At 33.5% G+C, this 26553-nt stretch overlaps 3 protein-coding genes across 5 annotated transcripts in view; 2 read left to right on the forward strand and 1 right to left on the reverse strand.

The window, feature by feature from the left end:
• Positions 1 to 101: 101 nt before the first annotated feature.
• LOC105318659 (multidrug resistance-associated protein 1) lies at positions 102 to 23454 on the forward strand. 3 transcript variants are annotated; one of them, XM_066079009.1, is made up of 26 exons: positions 102 to 257; positions 14743 to 14931; positions 15288 to 15413; positions 15533 to 15670; positions 15889 to 16014; positions 16121 to 16179; positions 16278 to 16409; positions 16497 to 16649; positions 16802 to 16979; positions 17079 to 17336; positions 17426 to 17491; positions 17617 to 17754; positions 17878 to 18024; positions 18207 to 18358; positions 18506 to 18809; positions 18968 to 19135; positions 19231 to 19551; positions 19661 to 19886; positions 19969 to 20279; positions 20486 to 20685; positions 21073 to 21199; positions 21376 to 21624; positions 21870 to 22028; positions 22163 to 22329; positions 22445 to 22639; positions 22824 to 23454. In XM_066079009.1, the coding sequence occupies exons 1-26, from the start codon at positions 201 to 203 to the stop codon at positions 22933 to 22935; spliced, it is 4458 nt and encodes a 1485-aa protein (XP_065935081.1). In that variant the 5' UTR covers positions 102 to 200; the 3' UTR covers positions 22936 to 23454. The 3 variants fall into 3 exon arrangements, with proteins under 3 accessions (XP_065935081.1, XP_065935080.1, XP_065935082.1); XM_066079008.1 differs by lacking the exon at positions 102 to 257 and adding an exon at positions 14373 to 14496; XM_066079010.1 differs by lacking the exon at positions 102 to 257 and adding an exon at positions 14373 to 14496 and having other exon boundaries at positions 16527 to 16649.
• On the forward strand, positions 6873 to 9267 carry LOC136273730 (multidrug resistance-associated protein 1-like). The gene is made up of 6 exons (XM_066079024.1): positions 6873 to 7012; positions 7189 to 7437; positions 7682 to 7840; positions 7975 to 8141; positions 8257 to 8451; positions 8636 to 9267. Exons 1-6 carry the CDS (start codon positions 6980 to 6982, stop codon positions 8745 to 8747), a joined length of 915 nt encoding a protein of 304 aa, XP_065935096.1. The 5' UTR covers positions 6873 to 6979; the 3' UTR covers positions 8748 to 9267.
• Positions 23455 to 24898: 1444 nt separating the features above from the next.
• Positions 24899 to 26553, reverse strand: part of LOC105318686 (telomere repeats-binding bouquet formation protein 1) — a 39609-nt gene continuing 37954 nt past the window's right edge. The window contains exon 19 of the mRNA XM_066079017.1: positions 24899 to 25154. Within this exon, the coding sequence (XP_065935089.1) occupies positions 25062 to 25154 (93 nt within the window). The 3' untranslated portion in view covers positions 24899 to 25061. The remainder of the gene's footprint in view (positions 25155 to 26553) is intronic.

The following is a 26553-nucleotide window of genomic DNA, read 5'->3' on the forward strand; positions in this document are numbered from 1 at the left end:
GAGAGATTTCAAAATGGTGTTTACTGTCGCCCAGAGGGACAGAGACCCAATACATTTAAATGTCCGCAGACACATGCGTCAGGCGGGGTTTCCCGCTTTGCCGTCTGGTTAAATTTAGACGCAGGACCACATATATATACCCCGAGTCGGTTAACAGGTAAATCATACCTGACACTTTATGATAGAGACAACTGAACAAAATGAACGATCACATCGTCAACAAGATTGAATGGATGTGTTCAGGGGATCCTCTGTGGGTAAGGTTTGAAATCGACCTCATACCCGTGTGTCGAAAATAATATATGGCATTGTTTTGCTCAAATGAAAAAAACAAACAATAATATAAAAATCTCAGTTTATATCTTCAAAATTTGCAAATGCAAAGATAATGAATAAAAATAATTTCTGACGATTGCACAACAATATAAAATATTTATCCTTACACTCATTTTCTTTTGCAATTGTTATTTAACTGTAAAAAATATAACATTGAGTAAAGACATTGCATGATTTATTAATCTTGTTTTCAGGATTCCAACGTTACATGGAATACTGCTTATCCAGACCTGACTCCGTGCTTCCAGAAGACTATACTCCGCTAGATACCATGTATCCTGCTACTGGTCCTATCCCCTCTAAGACTTTGGATATTGTCCTCTAAGGAAAGTTCAAGACAATCCCAGCCTGTGTGCCATTCAGCGTTAAGCCTTGCCAAATATGTAAGTTTGCTCAGTACTGTAGATTCCTTATTCTACGCGGGTACTTAATTATATTCCGCGATTCAACTCTTTTGCAACAACTCACTAGAATGTAAAATCGCGAACGCCAATTTTTTTTTCATAGTTTCATTTAGTTTACATCTGCCCAAAAAATAAAAGCGAGCTTTGAAAATCAGTCAGATGAAATTCTTCTCGCGATTTTAGGCAAATATTATTCCTCGCGTATAATTAGGAATCTAGTACTCTCGTTTACTGATTTTATTTTATCAGATTAAATTAAGTACCCGATAATTTCAATTTGATCAAATAAAATTCATTAAGGACAATACATTAATTTTCTGTTTGATTTGTTTTGTTCTAGGTGTTGTGCCTTGGTCTTGCTCTTCTCGCGTTTCTAGAATGTACAGAAACCGTGTTTGTGAACTCCCTGACGGAGTCGATGTTGAAACCGGAATTTATCTCCCCAGCATTGACAGGAATTACTATGGTTAGTTCACACTGTACAAGTAGGCTTTCAAGAAATAAACTTTATAATTTGTCGTACAATATTATAGAATGTACAGAATGGCGTCATTCAACCATGTGTAATGGTTTTTTTATTGTGTGTGTTTCAGATGGTGGCTAACCACGTCATGTTAACAGAGCGACGTCATCGAATGCAATCTTCTGGACTATTATTTGTTTACTGGTTTCTTACGACAGTTTGTCTTATTCTAAACCTCCAGTCTCAGATCAGAGGATTATATGTCCAGGTATTGCCCATGTTAAGTTATCAAAAAGATAATTCTGGTTGAAAAAAAAACAAACTGAAAAGATCTTAATTTTTTTCTAATTTTTAAGAAATTTGATCATGATTTTTAAAATCGCTAAAATTATAGAACAAAAATTATTGAAGTTACTGAAATTTTGAAATCCTATAAACCAAGATAAAATGAAATATATACGAACATGTAAAATTCGTGTATTGTTACAGGAGGAAATGAGCCTACATTTCAACGCTTGCCTGCTGCCTCTCCAACTCCTGTTGTCCATTGCCGAACTTTTCCTCACTGGCTTTTTCATCGACAATTTTCCAGAGGATGACGGTTCCAAATCTAAGGTATGGATGTTCCTAGATTCATACGTTCATGAAAAGTTGTAATATTGATTCTTTTTCAATCAATGAAATAATAACAGTCATTATACATACACAATTTATCGTTATAGAAATCGTGTCTTGAAAATAGTCCCATCATGTCGGCGCTTGCATTTTCCTGGTTTACAAGGTAAGCAAAAAACAACAAGGAAAAAATAAATATTTATAATTTGAAAAATGTCAAACTTCTCTAAGATATCTATTAAGAACTGTTGTATTTTTTTAGAATTGTGAAAGACGCCTACAAGAGACCATTAGAGGCAAAGGATTTAATAGAACTTTCGGCTGACTTAAAATCAGAATCTACCGTCCCAGTTTTTGAGAAAGCTTGGCGTGATGATTCGAACCGACAGAAAAGGTGAATATTTCCTGTGAAGATTAAATCTAAAAAAAAATATGAAGTTTATATAATGAAGGAGCTTGTCACAACAATTTTTTAAAATATATTTCAGAAGAACTGATGTCAACCAAAATATTTGCAGCGGGAACATAAAAGCATGCCTGTCCAGAGTTATTTTGAAGATCCACTTCTACGAGATATTCATCCACTTCCTAATAACCGTCCCAATATATCTATATAGATTCATCGGCCCACTGATATTTAGGTAGGCACATGTCAGATTTTAATGTTTTATAGGTAAAGAAAATTGACATAGGTTTATGTAAATATATACCTTTAAAAGCCAATTGTGCTCTGAAAAAAATATGTTATTATCAAACGTATAGAAGCAATATGAAATCACAATTCACTGCTATTTCTAGGAGTTTGATAAATTTCGCTGAAGATGCAGACGACTATCTTTGGCATGGAATTTTCCTAGCCTCTGCTTACTTCCTGTTCGGTGTTGTACAAACATTTCAAGACACTCACTCAGACCACGTGGGTCATATGCTTGGAATCAAAATCAGGACTTCAGTTTGTGGAGCCATATATAGAAAGGTACAGCAGCAAAAAAAACCCCAATATCATCGCAAGCTATTTCCAAATTTTATTGTGTTATCATATCTCAAGTCCTTTCTTGGTTTTCTCTTTGTAGATGGCTAAACTTTCCAATAAAGCCAAGCAGGAATGTACTGTTGGCGAAATGGTCAACCTGATGTCAGATGACGCCACGAAAATTAATCACAGATCCATCTTTGAGTTGCACCTTCTGTGGCTTGGGCCTGTCCAGGCATGCATAGCGATGTACTTCTTGTACCAGGAACTGGGATCGGCTGCTCTAGTTGCATTCTTCCTCCTTGTAGTATTTGTTCCATTAATTGGGGTTATTGCAAAAGCTCAACACAAAATCAATGTAAGTTGAATGTATACCATAAGGTTTGCCGCTGAGTCTATAATATTGTATTTTAAAATATGTACAGGCTCACAATACATGTATAACTTTATTGTGCCTTACAGAAAGATGGAAAAGATATAACAGATAAAAGAATGAAAGTTCTTAATGAAGTCTTCAATGGAATGAAGGTAAATCTCTCTCTCTCTCTCTCATTCTCTCTCTCTCTCAAATTGCACACTGACATCCGTTAAACATACTGGGCTTCAATATACATGTATGAATTGTAGGTATTGAAACTGTATGCATGGGAATCCTCATTTGGAGACAAAATTGGATCCATAAGATCGCAGGAAATTAACGAGAAGACAAAGAATAGATATCTAGATATAGTTAATATGTTCTGCTGGCAAATGTCCGAATTTCTGGTAAGAAACAATTACATAACAATGTTTTTAATTTTTGATAAATTGGGTTTTTATTTCAATGTACTGTTATTAACATTTGATGGTAGAATCCTTGATCAAATTTTTTGATATTTTTCTTTGCAGTTCACTTTTTCGATCTTTGCGGTGTACCTGTGGCTAGACGAGGGAAATGTATTAACAACAAAGAAAATCTATTTCATAATGTCCATGATTTCAGCTTTCCGGGGTCCACTTATGTATATGCCAATAGCCATTACCTCTCTTATTGAGGTGAGTGGGAAGCTTGCACGATTACATATTGCTTTAACTCCAAAACCAATCACTAGTCTTCATTTTTTGTTAAGCAGAATTTGGGTATATACTAGTATGCTGTTATTACCATTTAGAATATCAAAGCTATACTTTTTAATGTTATACTTCTTTCTATATATGGTGATATTCTACATAGTAATTTTCATTGTTTCACAGTTATCAGTATCCCTAAAAAGAATTGAAACATTTCTGAATCGTGAAGAAATTGACGAATCAGCCATTCAACACAGCGAAGACGCAGAGAAAGCCATAACAATGAAAGCTGCATCATTCACATGGAACAAAGCCAAAAGTCCTTCCTTAAAAAAGTAAACACAAAAGTTACATGATAATGTTATGTTAATTAAACTTAGAATGCTAGCTTCTTAATTAAATCTTTATTATAACGCATCTGTCGAATTTGACAATGTTAATGAAGATTATAACTCTGTAAACTTGATATGACAGTATCGATGTGGATGTCGCTAATGGCGAACTGGTGGCAGTGATTTGTTCGGTTGGAGCCGGAAAATCTTCACTTATGTCAGCCGCTATTGGAGAAATGGAGAAAATCTCTGGAACTGTCGATGTCAAAGGTTCTGTAGCATTTGTGACCCAAGAAGCATGGATTCAAAATAATACCCTGAGAGAAAACATTCTGTTTGGAAGAAAAATGAATGTAAAGAACTATAGAAAAGCAGTAGAAGCATGTGCTTTACAAGCTGATCTTGACATTCTTCCTAAAGGAGATGAAACAGAAATAGGAGAAAAGGTATTGCAAATACTTGTACACACCTAATTCAGATCATTAATGAGAGCAAAACTTTGGAGTGTAGTTAAAATAAGCATTTTTAGCGTTCCTGTGCAGTTCAAGGAAATGTATCTAAGAATGTAAGTATTAAATTTTAATTTTGAAATTTTTTTAACAGGGAATTAATCTGAGCGGTGGACAGAAACAAAGAGTCAGTTTGGCGCGTGCAGTGTACGATGATGCTGACATTTACTTATTGGACGATCCACTCAGTGCTGTAGACGCTCGCGTAGGCAGACATCTATTTGATCAAGTGATAGGAAATAGAGGGCTTCTCAGAAATAAGGTTGGTTTGTTTCAATGCAAAGGCATACTTTTCACTATTTTTATGATTTTTGTTAACACTGCAGTTTGACTAATGCTTACTTCTGACATTTATAGACCCGCGTTCTTGTTACCCATGCCATAAGCTTCTTACCATACGTGGATAGAGTCATCAGTTTGGTAAACGGAGAAGTATCAGAAGTCGGGACCTATACGGAACTAATGGAGAGAAATGGTGCTTTTGCTGAATTTGTACGAACCCACCTCCAGGAGGAATCAAGTTCTGACGATGAATCGACCGATGGAAGTACTAGACCCGCATCGTTCGACAGACAGGTGTCAACAATCGATCATTTAAACACCAAAGAAGACACAGAGAACGAGGAAAGATGTAAAGATTCTAAATTCATCGAAGAAGAGTCTGTTAATCTTGATGAGGTGAGTCAAGTCTCGAAAGAATATTGTTGCTTACTTTCCTACAAACTGACTATTCATTTTTCCTTTTTCTGATGTGAATTGAATTTTAAAACGATGTGAATTTTGTAGGCAAAATGGTCGGCCTATAGTACTTATCTGAAAATCGTAGGGCCAGTCCTTTTAGTCATGTTTGCGGCGTGTCTTGCACAAAACGCTGCCGACTTTTACAAAAATTACTGGCTCAGTGAATGGGACTCAGACATCTCGGGCAACAAAACAGAACTTAATTCAAGCGCTCAAGCCATTTCACAAGGATACAAAATAAAGGGCTTTGGACTCATTGGTCTGATCAACAGTAAGTACACACTCGTTATTCAGGGCTTACACTCTATATGTACCAGGAAAATTGTTTCTGACCTTATTCCTGTGTTTTGCAGCTCTTTTAAACGTACTTGGGGAACTCTCTGTGATATTCATCGTGGTAACATCAGCCAAAAAGGTTCACCAGAAGACTTTGGCCGGCGTGATGAGAGCGCCTTTCAGTTTCTTTGAAAATACACCAGTAGGCAGAATGGTCAATAGATTCTCAAAAGACATGGAATGTTTGGAACACTCTCTTCCGTGGGTTACCAAGAGTTTTATGCACACCTTCCCTCGGATCGTGTTCACCTTGATTGTCATCACGTCTGGGATGCCTACAATGGTCTACTTCTTGGTGCCGCTGTTCATCATGTATTTTTTCATACAGGTATATACACAATAATTTGACAGGATAAATTGGACGGCTTATTTTTGGCATTATTTTTAAAGACATTGAAAAGAAGCAAAGTTTCTTTACTCAAAGGGATGATACTCAAAGTCTTGCATTTTACTTTACATAAACTTCTAAGTTTCACATTATAGGCTGTGTAATTACACATACAAATAAAATTTACGTTTTTGTTTTCTTCCATTTGTAGAGATTATTTAGTGTTGCAGCGTGTCAGTGCAGAAGAATGAACAAAGCGCTCAGATCCCCCCAGTTCTCTTTCTTCAGTGAATCTATCCAGGGAGCGACGACCATTCGAGCTTTCAACAAAACATCTTTATTTGCGCAGGAGTGTGACCGTCGACGAGATGCGTTTCACAAAGCTGAACTGACAACTCCTTCCTGTTACAGGTTTGTAAAGGATGCTTAGCTATATAATTTATTAGTTTGAAGTAAAATAATAAGCTTTGTTGGAATAGTAATATATTTTTCAAACCATTGTCCTGATAACCAGAAAGGAACACAAAGGGAATCTACAGTTTATTTAACTGCAAAAAAAACAAGTTTTAAATTAATATTTAATTTTGTTTCGCTAAATTTGAAAGAGGCAACACTTTACTTAAATATTTTTTGAGATGAAAATTATAATGTTTGCATGAAATTTAGGCAAACTATTGTTTACAATGTAGTAGAACTAGTCCGTAAAATGCTTTAGTAAAATTGCATTGTTTTTCTCGTCAGTGATTCGACAAAAAAGCAGTTATTACTCCTTGTTCATAATTATTTTGTATTTTGCTGGTGGCTGAACTTTCGTTTAGGATTTTTGGGAAATCTGTTGGTGTTCATTGCTTGCGTGTTGGCTTGTTACCGTCGAGATGTTTTATCAAGCGGAATGATAGCTTTGATCATGACATATGCTGGCAATGTAAGTATCTTTTTCTTTTGCAATTGATGAAGCTATTGTATTATGACTTAAACTCGATTTATTTCAAATGAAAGTAAATTGTCACTCCATTTTCGTTTATAAGCGTCAATAAAATACTACAAAATACATGTACTTTACCTTCATCCTGTCATTGTCTATGAATCTTTATGTTTTAGGTAACAGATACACTAAGGTGGATTGTTTTTGCTTTCACGGAGATGGACACAAACATTATAACGGTCGAAAGAATCCAGGAATACATAAACCTTAAACCCGAAGCTGATTGGAGAATCAAAGAAACTGAACCTGCTTCTAATTGGCCTCAACGAGGTCACGTGAAGTTTTCCAATTTCAGTCTGAGGTACAGAGAGGATTTGGACTTGGTTCTGAAAGGAATTGATTGCGATATTACACCCGGGGAGAAGGTAAAAGATACAGTTAATCTTTCTGTCATTTTTTAAAAATATATTTACATTTATTTATTTCTATTATAAAATGGAATCCAAATTTGGCATACATATTTTGTTTTGGAAAAAATAAAATATTTGATAAAAAATAAAATATTTAATAACAATGTTTTACGAACAGACATTCTATATATATTATACCTACATTAGGATAAATAGTAGTGTTTACGTCCATAAAGTTAGATTGATCGTTGTTTTTCAGATAGGAATCGTTGGAAGAACGGGAGCAGGAAAATCATCATTAACCCTGGCATTATTTCGAATTCTCGAAAAGGCTGGCGGAAGTATAATCATCGATGATGTAGACATATCAACCATTGGCTTGCACGACCTTCGTTCTAAGCTGACAATTATTCCCCAGGTATAAATTTACCGTCTGAGAAAATAATGAATAAATTTACTAAAAAGAATCCATACAAGTAATCACAACTTGTCTTTTATGTAATGCAGTACATGGACTCTGAATTACACAGAATTGATTTTTTCATTGTTTAGGATCCCGTGTTGTTTTCTGGTACATTACGAATGAACCTGGACCCGTTCAACTCTTTCTCTGACGATGATTTATGGGAAGCTTTGGAACATGCCCATCTAAAAAAATATGTGGAATCTCTCGAAGGTGGTCTTCTTTACGAATGCTCAGAGAGAGGAGAAAATCTCAGGTTTGTTAAACATTAATCTAACCAAATTCAAACGCAAGGTCTTTCCATCTTTGCTTGAATTAAATATACTTTTGAAAAAAATTACTTATTCATAATCTTGTGTATGTTGTTACAGTGTTGGACAGAGACAGTTGATATGCCTCGCACGCGCACTTCTGAAGAAGTCCAAGATATTGGTCCTAGATGAGGCTACAGCCGCTGTGGATCTGAAAACAGACAACCTGATACAGAACACTATACGGCGGGAGTTCTCTGATTGTACTATCCTCACTATAGCCCACAGACTTAACACTGTTTTGGACTACTCCAGGTAATTGAAATACTTACCAATCATCTGTCCAGTAAACCATTATATAATTTTGTACTTTTAAATTCTAATTCAAATCCTGCAGTAAATCATTCATTTTCATGTTGCAATAGCTTTTTATTGGAGTCCTTTAATTGTTTCCTGCTTAATACATGTATATTAATTAAACGTTTTTTTTCTTTTTTAGAATCATGGTACTAGATAAAGGCCAGATTAAAGAATTTGACAGTCCAGATGTTTTGTTAAAAGATGAAAACAGTATATTTCATTCAATGGCCAAAGCAGCTAATCTTGTGTAGATTAAGATGCTTCCTTGACATTTCATTACAATGTCTTAGATTGCAAAGATGCTTCATTGACATTTCATTACATTGTCTTAGATTGCAAAGACGCTTTCTTGACATTTCATTACATTGTCTTAGATTGCAAAGACGCTTTCTTGACATTTCATTACATTGTCTTATATTGCAAAGATGTTTCCATGACATTTCATTACCTTGTCTTATATTTTAAAGATGATTCCTTGACATTTCATTACATTGTCTTCAATTGCAAAGGTGCTTCCTTGAAATTTCATTACTTTGTCTTAGGTTGTACTTACAATCTACGAAAATAAGAAGTACAATCAACTATGAGCTACACACTATAATTATTTAGTGTTTATTGTTGTCATAAATTAGTGTGTGCATACATGTACATCAGTCTGTACTTGGTGTCTATCCCTACCATTTTTGTGTTCATTGTGTTTTACAAAATGTGATATATACATATTCTATTCTAAATAGATTTTGTTAATAAAAGGATTTTTATATCTATGAACACGTGCGTTATCTTTGTAAATGAATGCTATATGGTTCCTCAAGCAGTTGTTCCATACATGTTTAAGTGCAAGAAAAAAGTCTACTCACTTTCTGCCGACCGTTTGTGGTAATGAAAGGGTCAATCTTTTCTACAAGTTCCAGCCTAAAACTCAATTACTTCGACAATTTAAATAACGAGATTTTTTTCGCAGACAAGTTTCTTACACACACATGTATTTGCTCTTTAATTACAGTCCATACAGTGTTATTTAATACACCCTAATACAAATACTAAATCTTGTCATGTTAGAACCGGTAAAAAACTCAATAAACCATGTGACAAAAATGTTTATTTCAGACAAAAATCTTTAAAATAAATTATAATCAAATAACAAACATTTGATTTTTAAATTGTTTAAATAATATCAACTAGGTAAAACATGTTTAAAATTAATGTTTGTATCACAATAGTGTATATGCAATAACACAAATCAAGATGTATTGTACAGACTATTATCCTTTGATACAAAATGATGCTACTCTTACTAGTACTTCACTGCTTTTCTGACTCACACAGCTATCATAATTAATCAGTTTATTACAAAAATATACATACCTTATAACAAACATAACCATATTTATTGTTTTACTACATGAACACAACTCATTTTAAAGAGTTCTAATCGTTTTACGTTTAATTCTACAAGTACATTGTATATTTAACAAAAATGTCAATCTCGCTACTATCTCTGCTTCGAACTTAATTTCCATATTTGTTGACAGTTTTAATATGATAGCATTTCTAGATAACACACTGATAACATTACTTATCTGAAAAAAACCTTTTCATTTACTTTCTTGTTTATACCACATTACTTTCAAAAAATAGTAACTTATGGGAGAGATAATGCAATGATTGAGAATGAATTATAAAAATTATGGTATATTTTTTTGTTAAGACCTTAATGAGTCCAAAAAGAAAACCATCCAGCAACCCTTTAATGATTTGGTTTTTGGATTTATTTCCCGAAAAATATTTGTACGATTGAAAAGGACCTGGTCCTCTGTTTACAGAAATTGAATACATTCTGAAGACAAAACAGTGTCAAAAAGCTAATGAGCTTTCAGTTCAAATGTGAGCTTAATCCCTTTCCTTAATCTATCTTTTTTAACATTCATGTTAAACTTTAAACTCCGTTAAGGTCCTTTTTCTATTCTCTTGAGATGAAAGTTTGACCCAACATTAAATCAAGATTTACTAAAAGTAATGTCTATTACCTCCTCGATAGAAACTTCTTGATGTATTTAAATAAAAAAAGTATTTCTGTTATTTAAGATAGGTTCACTGGATATAGAGATGAATGAAAGTGTTAAACATCTAAAAGCACCGAACACTGACCTTCGTAAATTTGGACAAAGGCCGCTAACACTATCATTCAATGACATCAGAAGCATAAACAAATTTTGCTCCAGAAATAATACAAGTACATATCATAATTTTTCATCACTCATACAAAATTATTGTACGATATTGAGATAAAATGTCATTTATTCATAGATCTCCATCTGTTTCGCAAAACCTCTGCTGTTCTTACATTAGCAAACTTATAGGAATTCAAGATAGTTTTTCAACTGTAACCAAACTACAAGACACCTCTCATTAATCGTCTCTCTTTACACATTGAGAATGGAACACTTTTTAAACTTCCATTTACTTTTGGAGCATTTGTTGTCTTCTGAAAGCAAACCATAACAATTTTTCTTTATCTCTTTATGTCTAATCAGGTTGACGGCATATATTTTCGATTCTGTAATTCAACACTCATTTACCAGTACATGTATATAATAGTGTCTTTGGCAACGATATATATATAAAAAAAACCCAGAAAGATGTTTACTTTATATTGTCAATTCTTCATCAGTTTGTGATGACTTATTGTGATATGTTAATTAAACGGCATGGTAACTTAATAACCTCTGCTTTAGATTCACTGCTGAATTCATATACCATTTGACTACATGTACTTGGAGTGGAATTGTGCTGCTTTCTGCAGAGTGGTCTGTATATAAGTCCTCTCAACCTCTCGGACCTGTCTGTGTGACAAGGTGTATGGATTAATCTCCAAGACAATGTTTATTGTTCTGCTGTTCAGTTGTGTATCATCAATTGTATCGATGCCACTACATCCTTAGAAAATGAATAGGTCTTCCTTCTTTATTAGAAAGTTACAAAAATAGCTGTTGTAGTATGCATTGCATTTATTAACCATCACATGTTGGATTCATTCTTTTATAAATTAGTATTTCTGAAACATACAAATATATGCATGATTGTATAATTGTGTTGCATGTTTTTAAACTCTTTGTTATCTCCCCTTATCATAAACATTTCATTCCCCGCTGTTCACCAAAAGAAATAAATAATCTTAAGGCATGAGATGAGTTTTTCATCTTACATATCATAATCAAGAATAAACTAATACAATAAAAATCAACATTTTCTAGTGATGACCAATATTTTTCAAATTGAGAAAGCTGAAATTTTTTAACTGATGCATATTTTCTTTCTTTTGTATTTAAAACTTATATGATGGAGTAGCTCAACAAAATTTTAAATCTTATACAAGTACATCTACCAAGTATGATTCCCTCAATTTCTTACGGAAATTGATTGTACATTCAAAGCTCTGTAGAAACTAACAAGACTGAAATCTACACTGAAATCTACACAACGTCCATTATATCAATTGGTCGAAACCTACAGCGACATAAGAAAAATCACAATAGAAGATTATGAAGTTTTTCAATGTTTTATAAAAACTGTAAATATTTATATCTCAAAACTCTTTTACAAAGATTGGACAATTTTTACGCTGGGCCGCGCGTACTTTCCGCAACCCTTTGATAATTAAAAGTTTACTTTATTTCTATGGAAAACATTCAACACCACTTTAGTTTGATTTAAATTTAATGACATATTTAGATATACAATATGTATAAATAAACCCATTTAAAATGACAAAAACGCGATTGTCCACGAGCTCTTTGGACAACCCTCATACTAGTATATAATAGTGATTACAACAGGCAACCAAAATGTGAGTGTCATTTGTTGGGTTATAAGCGAGTTACAGAGTTTACAATTCTTCGTTATGTAAACAAAGCTTTTGTTTACATTTTGAATGTTGAAGTGAAAATTCCAGTTTTAGACCTAAATTGAATAAGAAGATAGACAAATTAGGTTGAAAAAGATTTTAATGGTATTTTGAACCTATGTAAACAAAAAACATGGCACGAGCCTTGTTTACACGACGAAGAACTGTGAGCCCTGTATCTTGCTTAAAACTCATCGACTGGCACCCAAATGTCACATGATCATTAGAAATACATTCCTAAAGTATTGTAAATAATAAAAAAACAGAAAAATAAAATTTGACCAAAATCATGACCATGCCCCTTTAATGATGGCAGAGCGATTTCAATTTTTATAATTTTCAAGTGGTTGTCATGTCATTCAGTTTATTTTACTCTGTTAAAGTTGTTATAATCCGATCAATATCTACTCAATATGATGTAATTTGCATGTAGAGTTTGAAATGAAGAAAATTAAATTTTTTAAAAGTCTATTTTTAGAAAAATACTCAATGAAAATATACATGTAATTATATATTTCATGAGAGTAGCGATCAGCTATTCCATTAAAACTTAATGCATATAAACATACTTGTAAATTCATATTTTCTGTAGGATTCTAGAACGAAGAAATGAATCATATAAAATAATAATTCATATATATATAAAAAGAATTTGTTGAAATACTTCACTTTGACAATGTTTTAAAACTTATTTATTAATAAGGATGGTCGTTACATTGCATGATTTAAAAAGACATACACCATGCAACATTAGAATGCTATGCAAAATGAAAATGTAACAAAAAGAAATTAGGAAATCTACTATTGAATTTGGTTATATTTAAATAAGGAATAAGGAATCATTTTTTGAGTATTATGAGGTGATAATTTCGGTCTGGGCGTGAACAAATCCAATAAAGCCCGAAGGGCTTTATGATAGATTTGATCACGCCCCGACCGGAATTATATTCAACGAATGATTCTTATTACTTATATTTATATAATTTTAAGCCATTGTACGATTAACTAATGTATTTAAATATAAATAAGCAAACCCAATTGGCGCCCCAATTTGTAGTTATAGGTTTTATAGTACAAAAGCGATACGTAGTGTTATCACAGGCAATGACACTGGAAAATGTAAATATATCAGTTTACTTCAGAGTTTTCCTTACAATAAAATCTTAAAGCTATGTCACCATTGTGAATTGCTTCGTTGTAAGTTGATTTTTTAAACAAGTAACTGTAGAAATAATATAAAAAGCAAACTAAAAAACTAAGATCAAAGATTCGTAAATCGATATATGCTTATCATTCAATCGATGATAAGCGCTGATTACATGTTTATTTTACACGAGTGCATTGATAAATCATTAATTTTTAACGTTGCGCTCGTGATTTTTTTATTTCGAACATTGGGGAGGGGGAAATGGTTTTTTTTTAAAATAACTAATTTTTAAAAATAATTTTTACATGCAGATTTATCTTTATTTACATCAATACGTATATATACATACTCAAATTGACATTTTTTTGTCTTTGCAAATATGCACAATATCTTAAATGATTATAATAAAAGAAATATTTTGTTATAAATCTACTTAATTCCTGCACCCCCCACCCCCCTCACTTGAAGATTATCAAAGTATGCATACGTTAATGACTTGATCAATATCAGGGGTTTCAATGACTAATCTACTTACAAACAAACGAACAGAAGTGAAATAATCTGGAATGGGCCATGTCACTGATCAAATGAAGGTCAACTATGCGTTGTGCAACAGCTCTTATACAGTTTGACAATCAAACTCTAATATAGGGGAAAACCTGCCTCATGCAGAGTATAACTGATATTGGAAACTTCGGATCCATAGAGAGCTTTCAAAATGCTGTTTACTGTCGCTCAGAGAAACATTTAAATGTCCGCAGACACATGCGTCAGGCGGGGTTTCCCGCTTTTCCATCTGGTTAAAATTAGACGCAGGACTACATATATAACCCGAGCCGATGAACAGGTAAATCATACCTGACACTTTATGATAAGACTACTGAACAAAATGAACGATCACATCGTCAACAAGATTGAATGGATGTGTTCAGGGGATCCTTTATGGGTAAGGTTTGAAATCGACCTCATACGCGTGTGTCGAAAATTAAATAAGGCATTGTTTTGCTCAAATGAAAAATCTCAGTTCATATCTTCAAATTTTGCAAATGAATAAAAATAACTTCTGACGATTGCACAACAATATGAAATACTTATCTTTACACTCATTTTCCTTACCAATTGTTATTTTACCGTAAAAAAAATATAACATTGAGTATTGACATTGCATGATTTACATTAATTTTGTTTTCAGGACTCCAACGTTACATGGAATACTGCTTATCCGGACCTGACTCCGTGCTTCCACAAGACTATACTGCGCTGGATACCATGTATCCTGCTACTAGTCCTATCCCCTCTAAGACTTTGGATATTGTCCTCTAAGGAAAGTTCAAGACAATCCCAGCCTGTGTGCCATTCAGCGTTAAGTCTTGCCAAATATGTAAGTTTGCTCAGTACTGTAGATTCCTTATTTCACACGAGTACTTAATTATTTAAATTCGCGATTCAAGTTTGCAACAACTCTCCAGAATACAAAATAGCGAACGGCGATTTTTTTCATAGTTTCATTTAGTTTTTATCTGTCCAAAAAATGAAAGCGAACTTTTCAAATCAGCGAGATGTTCTTCTCGCGATTTTAGGCAAATATTATTCATCGCGTATAACTAGGAATCTAGCACTGTCGTTTACTGATTTTATTTTATCAAATTAAATTCAGTACCTAGTAATTTAACTAACAATATAAAGTTCATTTAGGACAATACATTGATTTTTTTAATTTGATTTGCTTTGTTTTAGGTCCTGTGCCTTGGTCTAGCTCTTTTCGCGTTCCGGGAATGTATAGAAACCGTGTTTGTGAATTCCCTGGCGGAGTCAATGTTGAAACCGGAATTTATCTCCCCAGCATTGACAGGAATTACTATGGTTAGTTCACACTGAACAATTAAGAAGACTGTCAAGAAATAAACTTTATAATTTGTCGTACATTATTAGTTTATGTAGGCCTCATTCAACCATTTCTGATTTTTGTGTTTGTGTTTCAGATGGTGGCTAACCACGTCATGTTAACAGAGCGGCGTCATCGAATGCAATCTTCTGGACTATTATTTGTTTACTGGTTTCTTACGACAGTTTGTCTTACTCTAAACCTCCAGTCTCAGATCAGAGGATTATACAATCAGGTGTTGCTCAGGTTTTCTTATCAAACGATAAATGTATTTTTTAATAGATGAAAAAAAAACGTAAAAATATTTAACTCTTTCTTCCCAAATTTTTAAGGAAATCGATAATAATTTAATTAAAAAACAAAAGATATTGAAAATGTTGAAATTTTGCAATTCTTTAAAACCTAGATTGAATAAAATATATAAACACGTGTAATATTGGTGTATTGTTACAGGAGGAAATGAGCCTACATTTCAGCGCTTGCCTTCTGCCTCTGCAACTCCTGTTGTCCATTGCCGAACTTTTCCTCACTGGCTTTTTCATCGACAATTTTCCAGAGGATGACGGTTCCAAATCTAAGGTATGATGTCCCTAGATTCATACGTTCATGAAAAGTTGAAATATCGATTCTTTTGCAATCAATGAAATAATAACAGTCATTATACATACACAATTTATCGTTATAGAAATCGTGTCTTGAAAATAGCCCCATCATGTCGGCGCTTGCATTTTCCTGGTTTACAAGGTAAGCAAAAAACAACAATGAAAAAATAAATATTTAGAATTTGAAAAATGTCAAACTTCTCTAAGATATTTATTAAAGATTGTTGTATATTTTTTTAGAATTGTGAAAGACGCTTACAAGAGACCATTAGAGGCAAAGGATTTGATAGAACTTTCGGCTGACTTAAAATCAGAATCCACCGTCCCAGTTTTTGAGAAAGCTTGGCGTGATGATTCGTTCCGACAGAAAAGGTGAATATTTCCTGTAAAAATTAAATAAAAAAAATATTAAGTTTATGTAATGAAAGGACTTGTCACACCAATTTTTATATGTTTCAGAAGAACTGATGTAAACCAAAATATTTGCAGCGGGAACATAAAAGCATGCCTGTCTAGAGTTATTTTGAAGATCCACTTCTACGAGATATTCATCCACTTCCTAATAACCGTCCCAATATATCTATATAGTTTCATTGGCCCTCTGATATTTAGGTAGGCACAAGTCAGATTTTATTGTTTTATAAGTAAAGGAAATTGACATAGGTTTATGTGAATATATACCTTTATAGGCCAATTGGGCTTTGATATGTTATTATCAAACGTATAGAAACAAATATGAAATCACAATTCATTGTTATTTCTAGGAGTTTGATAAATTTTGCTGAAGATGCAGACGACTATCTTTGGCATGGAATTTTTCTTGCCTCTGCTTACTTCTTGTTCGGTGTTGTACAAACATTTCAAGACACTCACTCAGACCTCTTGGGTCATATGCTTGGAATCAAAATCAGGACTTCAATTTGTGGAGCCATATATAGAAAGGTACAACAGCAAGTAACAATATTATCGCAAAGTATTTCCAATTTTCCCTTTTTTTTTTATTTTCAAACATCCGTTCCTTTCTTGATTTTCTCTTTGTAGATGGCTAAACTTTCCAATAAAGCCAAGCAGGAATGCACTGTTGGCGAAATGGTCAACCTGATGTCAGATGACGCCACGAAAATTAATCACAGATCCATCTTTGAGCTGCACCTTCTGTTGCTTGGGCCTGTCCAGGCATGCATAGCGATGTACTTCTTGTACCAGGAACTGGGATCGGCTGCTCTAGTTGCATTTTTTCTCCTCGTAGTATTTGTTCCATTAATTGCTGTTATTGCAAAAGCTCAACACAAAATCAATGTAAGTTAAATTTATACCTTAACGTCTGCGAATGCATTTATCTAATATAGGCTCACATTTCATGTATATAACTTTATTGTGCCTTACAGAAAGAAGGAAAGGATATAACGGATAAAAGAATGAAAGTTCTGAATGAAGTCTTCAATGGAATGAAGGTAAATCTCTCTCTCTCTCTCTCTCTCTCTCTCTCTCTCTCTCTCTCTCTCTCTCTAAAAAATTGAACACTGACATCCGTTAAACATACTGGGCTTCAATATACATGAATTTGTATGAATTGCAGGTATTGAAACTGTATGCATGGGAACCCTCATTTGGAGACAAAATTGGATCCATAAGATCGCAGGAAATTGACGAGAAGACAAAGAATAGATATCTAGACATAGTTAATATGTTCTGCTGGCAAATGTCCGAATTTCTGGTAAGAAAAAATTACATAACAATGTTTTTAATTTTTAATAAATTGGGTTTTTATTTCATCATACTGTTATTAACATTTGATGGTAGAATCCTTGATCAATTTTTTTGATATTTTTCTTTGCAGTTCACTTTTTCGATCTTTGCGGTGTACCTGTGGCTAGATGAGGGAAATGTTTTAACAACAAAGAAAATCTATTTCATAATGTCCATGATTTCAGCTTTCCGTGGTCCGCTTATGTATATGCCAATAGCCATTACCTCTCTTATCGAGGTGAGTGGGATGCATGCAAGATTTACATATTGCTTAAACTCCAAAACCAATCGCAAGTCTTCCAAGTCGTCTATTATAGTATGCTGTTACAAATTACTGTTTAGAATATTTAAGCTTCTTTTTAACGTTATACTACTTTCTATATTTATTGATTTTCTATCGTAATTTTTATTGTTTCACAGTTATCGGTTTCCCTAAAAAGAATTGAAACATTTCTGAATCGTGAAGAAATAGACGAATCAGCCATCCAACACAGCGCAGACGCAGACAAAGCCATAACAATGAAAGCTGCATCATTCACATGGAACAAAGCCAAAAGTCCTTCCTTAAAAAAGTAACGACAAAAGTTACATGATAAAGTGATAATGTGATGTTAATTAAACTTATAATGCTAGCTTCTTAATTAAATCTTTATTAAAATGTCTCTGTCGAATTTGACAATGTTAATGAAGGCTATAACTTTGTAAACTTGATTTGACAGTATCGATGTGGATGTCTCTAATGGCGAACTGGTGGCAGTGATTGGTTCGGTTGGAGCCGGAAAATCTTCACTCATGTCAGCCGCTATTGGAGAAATGGAGAAAATCTCTGGAACTGTCGATGTCAAAGGTTCTGTAGCATTTGTGACCCAAGAAGCATGGATTCAAAATAATACCCTGAGAGAAAACATTCTGTTTGGTAGAAAAATGAATGTAAAGAACTATAGAAAAGCAGTAGAAGCATGTGCTTTACAAGTTGATCTTGACATTCTCCCTAAAGGAGATGAAACAGAAATAGGAGAAAAGGTATTGCAAATACTTGTACACACCAAATTTCGATCATCAGTGAGAGCAAATCTTTTGAGTGAAGTTAAAATTAACATTTTTAGCGTTACTGTGCACTTGAAGTAAATGTATCTAAGAATGTAAGTATTAAATTTTAATTTGAAATTTTTTGTTCACAGGGAATTAATCTGAGCGGTGGACAGAAACAAAGAGTCAGTTTGGCGCGTGCAGTTTACGATGATGCTGACATTTACTTATTGGACGATCCACTCAGTGCTGTAGACGCTCGCGTAGGCAGACATCTATTTGATCAAGTGATAGGAAATAGAGGGCTTCTCAGAAATAAGGTTGGTTTGTTTCAATTCAAAGGCATACTTTTCACTATTTTTATGATTTTTGTTAACACTGCAGTTTGACTAATGCTTACTTCTGACATTTATAGACCCGCGTTCTTGTTACCCATGCCATAAGCTTCTTACCATACGTGGATAGAGTCATCAGTTTGGTAAACGGAGAAGTATCAGAAGTCGGGACCTATACGGAACTAATGGAGAGAAATGGTGCTTTTGCTGAATTTGTACGAACCCACCTCCAGGAGGAATCGAGTTCTGACGATGAATCGACCGAAGGAAGTACTAGACCCGCATCATTTGACAGACAGGTGTCAACAATCGATCATTTAAACACCAAAGAAGACACAGAGAACGAGGAAAGATGTAAAGATTCTAAATTCATCGAAGACGAGTCTATTAATCTTGATGGGGTGAGTCAAGTCTCGAAAGAATATTGTTTGCTTACTTTCCTACAAACTGACTATTCATTTTTCCTTTTTCTGATGTGAATTGAATTTTAAAACGATGTGAATTTTGTAGGCAAAATGGTCCGCCTATAGTACTTATCTGAAAATCGTAGGGCCAGTCCTTTTAGTCATGTTTGCGGCGTGTCTTGCACAAAACGCTGCCGACTTTTACAAAAATTACTGGCTCAGTGAATGGGACTCAGACATCTCGGACAACAAAACAGAACTTAACTCAAGCGCTCAAGCCATTTCACAAGGATACAAAATAAAGGGCTTTGGACTCATTGGTCTGATCAACAGTAAGTACACACTCGTTATTCAGGGCTTACACTCTATATTTACCAGGAAAATTGTTTCTGACCTTATTCCTGTGTTTTGCAGCTCTTTTAAACGTACTTGGGGAACTCTCTGTGATATTCATCGTGGTAACATCAGCCAAAAAGGTTCACCAGAAGACTTTGGCCGGCGTGATGAGAGCGCCTTTCAGTTTCTTTGAAAATACACCAGTTGGCAGAATGGTCAATAGATTCTCAAAAGACATGCAATGTTTGGAAGACTCTCTTCCGTGGGTTACCAAGAGTTTTATGCACACCTTCCCTCGGATCGTGTTCACCTTAATTGTCATCACGTCTGGGATGCCGACAATGGTCTACTTCTTGGTGCCGCTGTTCATCATGTATTTTTTGATACAGGTATCAATAATTTGACAGGATAAATTGGACGGCTTATTTTTGGCATTATTTTTAAAGACAATGAAAAGAAGCAAATTTTCTTTACTCATAGGGATGATACTCAAAGTCTTGCATTTTACTTTACATAAACTTCGAAGTTTCACATTATAGGCTGTGTATTTACACATACAGATAAAATTTACGTTTTTGTTTTCTTCCATTTGTAGAGATTATTTAGTGTTGCAGCGTGTCAGTGCAGAAGAATGAACAAAGCGCTCAGATCCCCCCAGTTCTCTTTCTTCAGTGAATCTATACAGGGAGCGACGACCATTCGAGCTTTCAACAAAACATCTTTATTTGCGCATGAGAGTGACCGTCGACGAGATGCGTATCACAAAGCTGAACTGACAACTCTTTCCTGTTACAGGTTTGTAAAGGATGCTTAGCTATATAATTTATTACTTTGAAGTAAAATAATAAGCTTGGTTGGAATAGTAAAATATTTTTCAAATCATTGGTCCTGTAAACCAGAAGGGAACACAAAGGGAATCCACAGTTTATGTAACTGCAAAAAAACCAAGTTTTAACATAATATTTAATTTTGTTTCGTTAAATTTAAAAGAGGCAAAACTTTACTTAAATATTTTTGAGATGAAAATTATAATGTATGCATGAAATTTAGGCAAACTATTGTTTACAATGTAGAAGAACTAGTTCGTAAAATGCTGTGGTCAAAGAGCATTGATATTCTCGTCAGTGATTCGTCAAAAAGGCAGTTATTACTCCTTGTTCATAAATATTTTGTATTTTGCAGGTGGTTGAACTTTCGTTTAGGATTTTTGGGAAATCTGTTGGTGTTCATCGCTTGCGTGTTGTCTTGTTATCGTCGAGATGTTTTATCAAGCGGAATGATAGCTTTGATCATGACATATGCTGGCAATGTAAGTATCCTTTTCTTTTGCAATTGATGAAGCTATTGTATTATGACTTAAACTCGATTTATTACAAATGAAAGTAAATTGTCACTCCATTTTCGTTTTTAAGCTTCAATAAAATACTACAAAATACATGTACTCTGCCTTCATCCTGTCATTGTCTATGAATCTTTATGTTTTAGGTAACAGATACATTAAGGTGGATTGTTTTTGCTTTCACGGAGATGGACACAAACATTATAACGGTCGAAAGAATCCAGGAATACATAAACCTTAAACCCGAAGCTGATTGGAGAATCAAAGAAACTGAACCTGCTTCTAATTGGCCTCAACGAGGTCACGTGAAGTTTTCCAATTTCAGTCTGAGGTACAGAGAGGATTTGGACTTGGTTCTGAAAGGAATTGATTGCGATATTACACCCGGGGAGAAGGTAAAAGATACAGTTAATCTTTCTGTCATTTTTTTAAATATATATTTACATTTATTTATTTCTATTTTAAAATGGACTCCAAATTTGGCATACATATTTTGTTTTGGAAAAAATAAAATATTTGATAAAAAATGAAATATTTAATAACAATGTTTTACGAACAGACATTCTATATATATTATATCTACATTAGGATAAATAGTAGTGTTTACGTCCATAAAGTTAGATTGATCGTTGTTTTTCAGATAGGAATCGTTGGAAGAACGGGAGCAGGAAAATCATCATTAACCCTGGCATTATTTCGAATTCTCGAAAAGGCTGGCGGAAGTATAATCATCGATGATGTAGACATATCAACCATTGGCTTGCACGACCTTCGTTCTAAGCTGACAATTATTCCCCAGGTATAAATTTACCGTCTGAGAAAATAATAAATAAATTTACTAAAAAGAATCCATACAAGGAATCACAACTTGTCTTTTATGTAATTCAGTACATGGACTCTGAATTACACAGAATTGATTTTTTCATTGTTTAGGATCCTGTGTTGTTTTCTGGTACATTACGAATGAACCTGGACCCGTTCAACTCTTTCTCTGACGATGATTTATGGGAAGCTTTGGAACATGCCCATCTAAAAAAATATGTGGAATCTCTCGAAGGTGGTCTTCTTTACGAATGCTCGGAAAGAGGAGAAAATCTCAGGTTTGTTAAACATTAATCTAACCAAATTGAAATGCAAGGTCTTTCCATCTTTGCTTGAATTAAATATACTTTTGAAAAAAATAATTTATTCATATTCTTGTGTATGTTGTAACAGTGTTGGACAGAGACAGTTGATATGCCTCGCACGCGCACTTCTGAAGAAGTCCAAGATATTGGTCCTAGATGAGGCTACAGCCGCCGTGGATCTGAAAACAGACAACTTGATACAGAACACTATACGGCGGGAGTTCTCTGATTGTACTATCCTCACTATAGCCCACAGACTTAACACTGTATTGGACTACTCCAGGTAATTGAAATACTTACCGATCATCTGTGCAGTAAACCATTATATAATTTTGTACTTTTAAATTCAAATTCAAATCCCGCAGTAAATCATCCATTTTCCTGTTGCAATAGCTTTTTATTGGAGTCCTTTAATTGTTTCCTGCTTAATACATGTATATTGATTAAACCTTTTTTTTCTTTCTTAGAATCATGGTACTAGATAAAGGCCAGATTAAAGAATTTGACAGTCCAGATGTTTTGTTAAAAGATGAAAACAGTATATTTCATTCAATGGCCAAAGCAGCTAATCTTGTGTAGATTAAGATGCTTCCTTGACATTTCATTACAATGTCTTAGATTGCAAAGATGCTTCATTGACATTTCATTACATTGTCTTAGATTGCAAAGACGCTTCCTTGGCATTTCATTACATTGTCTCAGATTGCAAAGATGTTTGTTTGACATTTCTTTCCATTGTCCTATATTGCAAAGATGTTTCCATGACATTTCATTACCTTGTCTTATATTTTAAAGATGATTCCTTGACATTTCATTACATTGGCTTCAATTGCAAAGGTGCTTCCTTGAAATTTCATTACTTTGTCTTAGGTTGTACTTACAATCTACGAAAATAAGAAGTACAATCAACTATGAGCTACACACTATAATTATTTAGTGTTTATTGTTGTCATAAAATAGTGTGTGCAGACATGTACATCAGTCTATACTTGGTGTCTATCTCCACCATTTTTGTGTTCATTGTGTTTTACAAAATGTGATATATACATATTCTATTCTAAATAGATTTTGTTAATAAAAGCATTTTTATATCTATGAACACGTGCGTTATCTTTGTAAATGAATGCTATATGGTTCCTCAAGCAGTTGTTCCATACATGTTTAAGTGCAAGAAAAAAGTCTATTCACTTTCTGCCGACCGTTTGTGGTAATGAAAGGGGGAATCTTTTTACAAGTTCCAGCCTAAAACTCAATTACTTCGACAATTTAAATAACGAGATTTATTTTTGCAGACTAGTTTCTTACACATACATGTATTTGCTCTTTAATTACAGTCCATACAGTGTTATTTAATACACCCTAATACAAATACTAACTCTGGTCATGTTAGAACCGGTGCAAAACTCAATAAACCATGTGACAAAAAATGTTTATTTCAGGCAAAAATCTTTAAAATAAATTATAATCAAATAACAAACATTTGATTATAAAATTGTATAAATAATATCAACTAGGTAAAACACGTTGAACAATAATGTTTGTATCACAATAGTGTATATGCAATAACACAAATCAAGATGTATTGTACAGACTTCTATCCTTTGATACAAAATGATGCTACTGTTACTAGTACTTCACTGCTTTTCTGACTCACACAGCTATCATAATTAATCAGTTTATTACAAAAATATTCATACCTTACAACAAATATAACCATATTTATTGTTTAACTACATGAACAAAACTCATTTTCAAGAGTTCTAATCGTTTTACGTTTAATTCTACAAGTACATTATATATTTAACAAAAATGTCAATCTCGCTACTATCTCTGCTTCGAACTTAATTTCCATATTTGTTGACAGTTTTAAGATAATAGCATTTCTAGATAACACACTGATAGCATTACTTATCTGGAAAAAAAACTCACATTACTTTCTAAAAATAGTAACTTATGGGGGAGAGATAATGCAATGATTGAGAATGAATTATAGAAATTATGGTATATTTTTTTGCTAAGACCTTAATGAGTCCAAAAAGAAAACCAACCAGCAACCCTTTTATGATTTGTTTTTTTTTATTCATTTTTCGTAAAATATTTGTACGATTGAAAAGGACCTGATCCTCTGTTTACAGAAATTGAATACATTCTGAAGACAAAACAGTGTCAAAAAGCTAATGAGCTTTTAGTTCAAATGTGAGCTTAATACCTTTCCTTCATCTATCTCTTTTAACATTCATGTTCAACTTTAAATTCCGTTAAGGTCCTTTTTCTATTCTCTTGAGATGATAGTTTGAACCAACTTTAAATCAAGATTTACTAAAAGTAATGTCTATTACCTTCTCGATAGAAACTTCTTGATGTATTTAAATAAAAAAAAGTATTTCTGTTATTTAAGATAGTTTGAATGGATATAGAGATGAATGAAAGTGTTAAACATCCAAAAGCACCGAACACTGACCTTCGTAAATTCAGACAAAGTCCGCTAACACTACCATACAATGACATCAGAAGCATAAACAAATTTTGCTCCAGAAGAAATACAAGTACATATCATAATTTTTCATCACTCATACAAAATTATTGTATGATATTGAGATAAAATGTCATTTATTCATAGATCTCCATCTGTTTCACAAAACCTCTGCTGTTCTTACATTAGCAAACTTATAGGAATTCAAGATAGTTTTTCAACTGTAACCAAACTACATGACACCTCTCGTTAATCGTCTCTCTTCACACATTGAGAATGGAACACTTTTTAAACTTCCATTTACTTTTGGAGCATTTGTTGTCTTCTGAAAGCAAACCATAACAATTTTTCTTTCTCTTTATCTCTAATCAGGTTGACGGCATACATTTTCGATTCTGTAGTTTAACACTCATTTACCAGTTAATGTACATGTATATAATATTGTCTTTGGCAACGATATATATATATAAAAAAAACCCAGAAAGATGTTTACTTTCTATTGTCAATTCTTCATCAGTTTGTGATGACTTATTGTGATATGTTAATTAAACGGCATGGTAACTTAATGACCTCTGCTTCAGATTCACTGCTGAATTCATATACCATTTGACTACATGTACCTGGAGTGGAATTGTGCTGCTTTCTGCAGAGTGGTCTGTATATAACTCCTCTCAACCTCCCGGACTTGTCTGTGTAACAAGCAGGTGTATGGATCAGTCTCCAAGACAATGTTTATTGTTCTGCTGTTCAGCTGTGTATCATCAATTGTATTGATGCCACTACATCCTTAGAAAATGAATAGGTCTTCCTTCTTTATTAGAAAGTTACAAAAATAGCTGTTGTAGTATGCATTGCATTTATTAACCATCACATGTTGGATTCATTCTTTTATAAATTAGTATTTCTGAAACATACAAATATATGCATGATTGTATAATTGTGTTGCATGTTTTTAAACTCTTTGTTATCTCCCCTTATCATAAACATTTCATTCCCCGCTGTTCACCAAAAAAAAAAAAAATAATCTTAAGGCATGAGATGAGTTTTTCATCTTACATATCATAATCATGAATAAACTAATACAATAAAAATCAACTAGTGATGACCAATATTTTTCAAATTGAGAAAGCTGAAATGTTTTAACTGATGCATATTTTCTTTCTTTTGTATTTAAAACTTCTATGATACAGTAGCTCAACAAAATTTGAAATCTTATACAAGTACATCTACCAAGTATGATTCCCTCTATTTCTTACGGAAATTGATTGTACATTCAAAGCTCTGTAGAAACTAACAAGACTGAAATCTACACTGAAATCTACACAACGTCCATTACATCAATTGGTCGAAACCTACAGCGACATAAGAAAAATCACAATAGAAGATTATGAAGTTTTTCAATGTTTTATAAAAACTGTAAATATTTATATCTCAAAACTCTATTACAAAGATTGGACAATTTTTACGCTGGGCTGCGCGTACTCTCCGCAACCCTTTGATAATTAAAAGTTTACTTTATTTCTATGGAAAACATTCAACACCACTTTAGTTTGATTTAAATTTTATGACATATTTAGATATACAATATGTATAAATAAACCCATCTAAAATGACAAAAACGCGATTGTCCACGAACTCTTTGGACAACCCTCATACTAGTACATGTATATAATTATAGTGATTACGACCAATGTGCTTTAAAGGGGCATGGTCACGATTTTGGT

Source organism: Magallana gigas, chromosome 3 (assembly GCF_963853765.1).
Source record: "Magallana gigas chromosome 3, xbMagGiga1.1, whole genome shotgun sequence".
In the NCBI taxonomy this organism is placed as follows: domain Eukaryota; kingdom Metazoa; phylum Mollusca; class Bivalvia; order Ostreida; family Ostreidae; genus Magallana; species Magallana gigas.

Excerpts from the sequence above, each read along its gene's own strand:
- LOC136273730 (XM_066079024.1), top strand. The coding sequence starts at position 6,980 with ATGATAGCTTTGATCATGACATATGCTGGCAAT. Across the intron at positions 7,013-7,188 it reads TCATGACATATGCTGGCAAT|GTAACAGATACACTAAGGTG; the intron begins GTAAGTATCTTT and ends TTTATGTTTTAG. Across the intron at positions 8,452-8,635 it reads ACTGTTTTGGACTACTCCAG|AATCATGGTACTAGATAAAG; the intron begins GTAATTGAAATA and ends TTTCTTTTTTAG.
- LOC105318659 (XM_066079008.1), top strand. The coding sequence starts at position 14,419 with ATGATAAGACTACTGAACAAAATGAACGATCACATCGTCAACAAGATT. Across the intron at positions 14,932-15,287 it reads CGTTAAGTCTTGCCAAATAT|GTCCTGTGCCTTGGTCTAGC; the intron begins GTAAGTTTGCTC and ends GCTTTGTTTTAG. Across the intron at positions 20,280-20,485 it reads TCATGTATTTTTTGATACAG|AGATTATTTAGTGTTGCAGC; the intron begins GTATCAATAATT and ends TTCCATTTGTAG.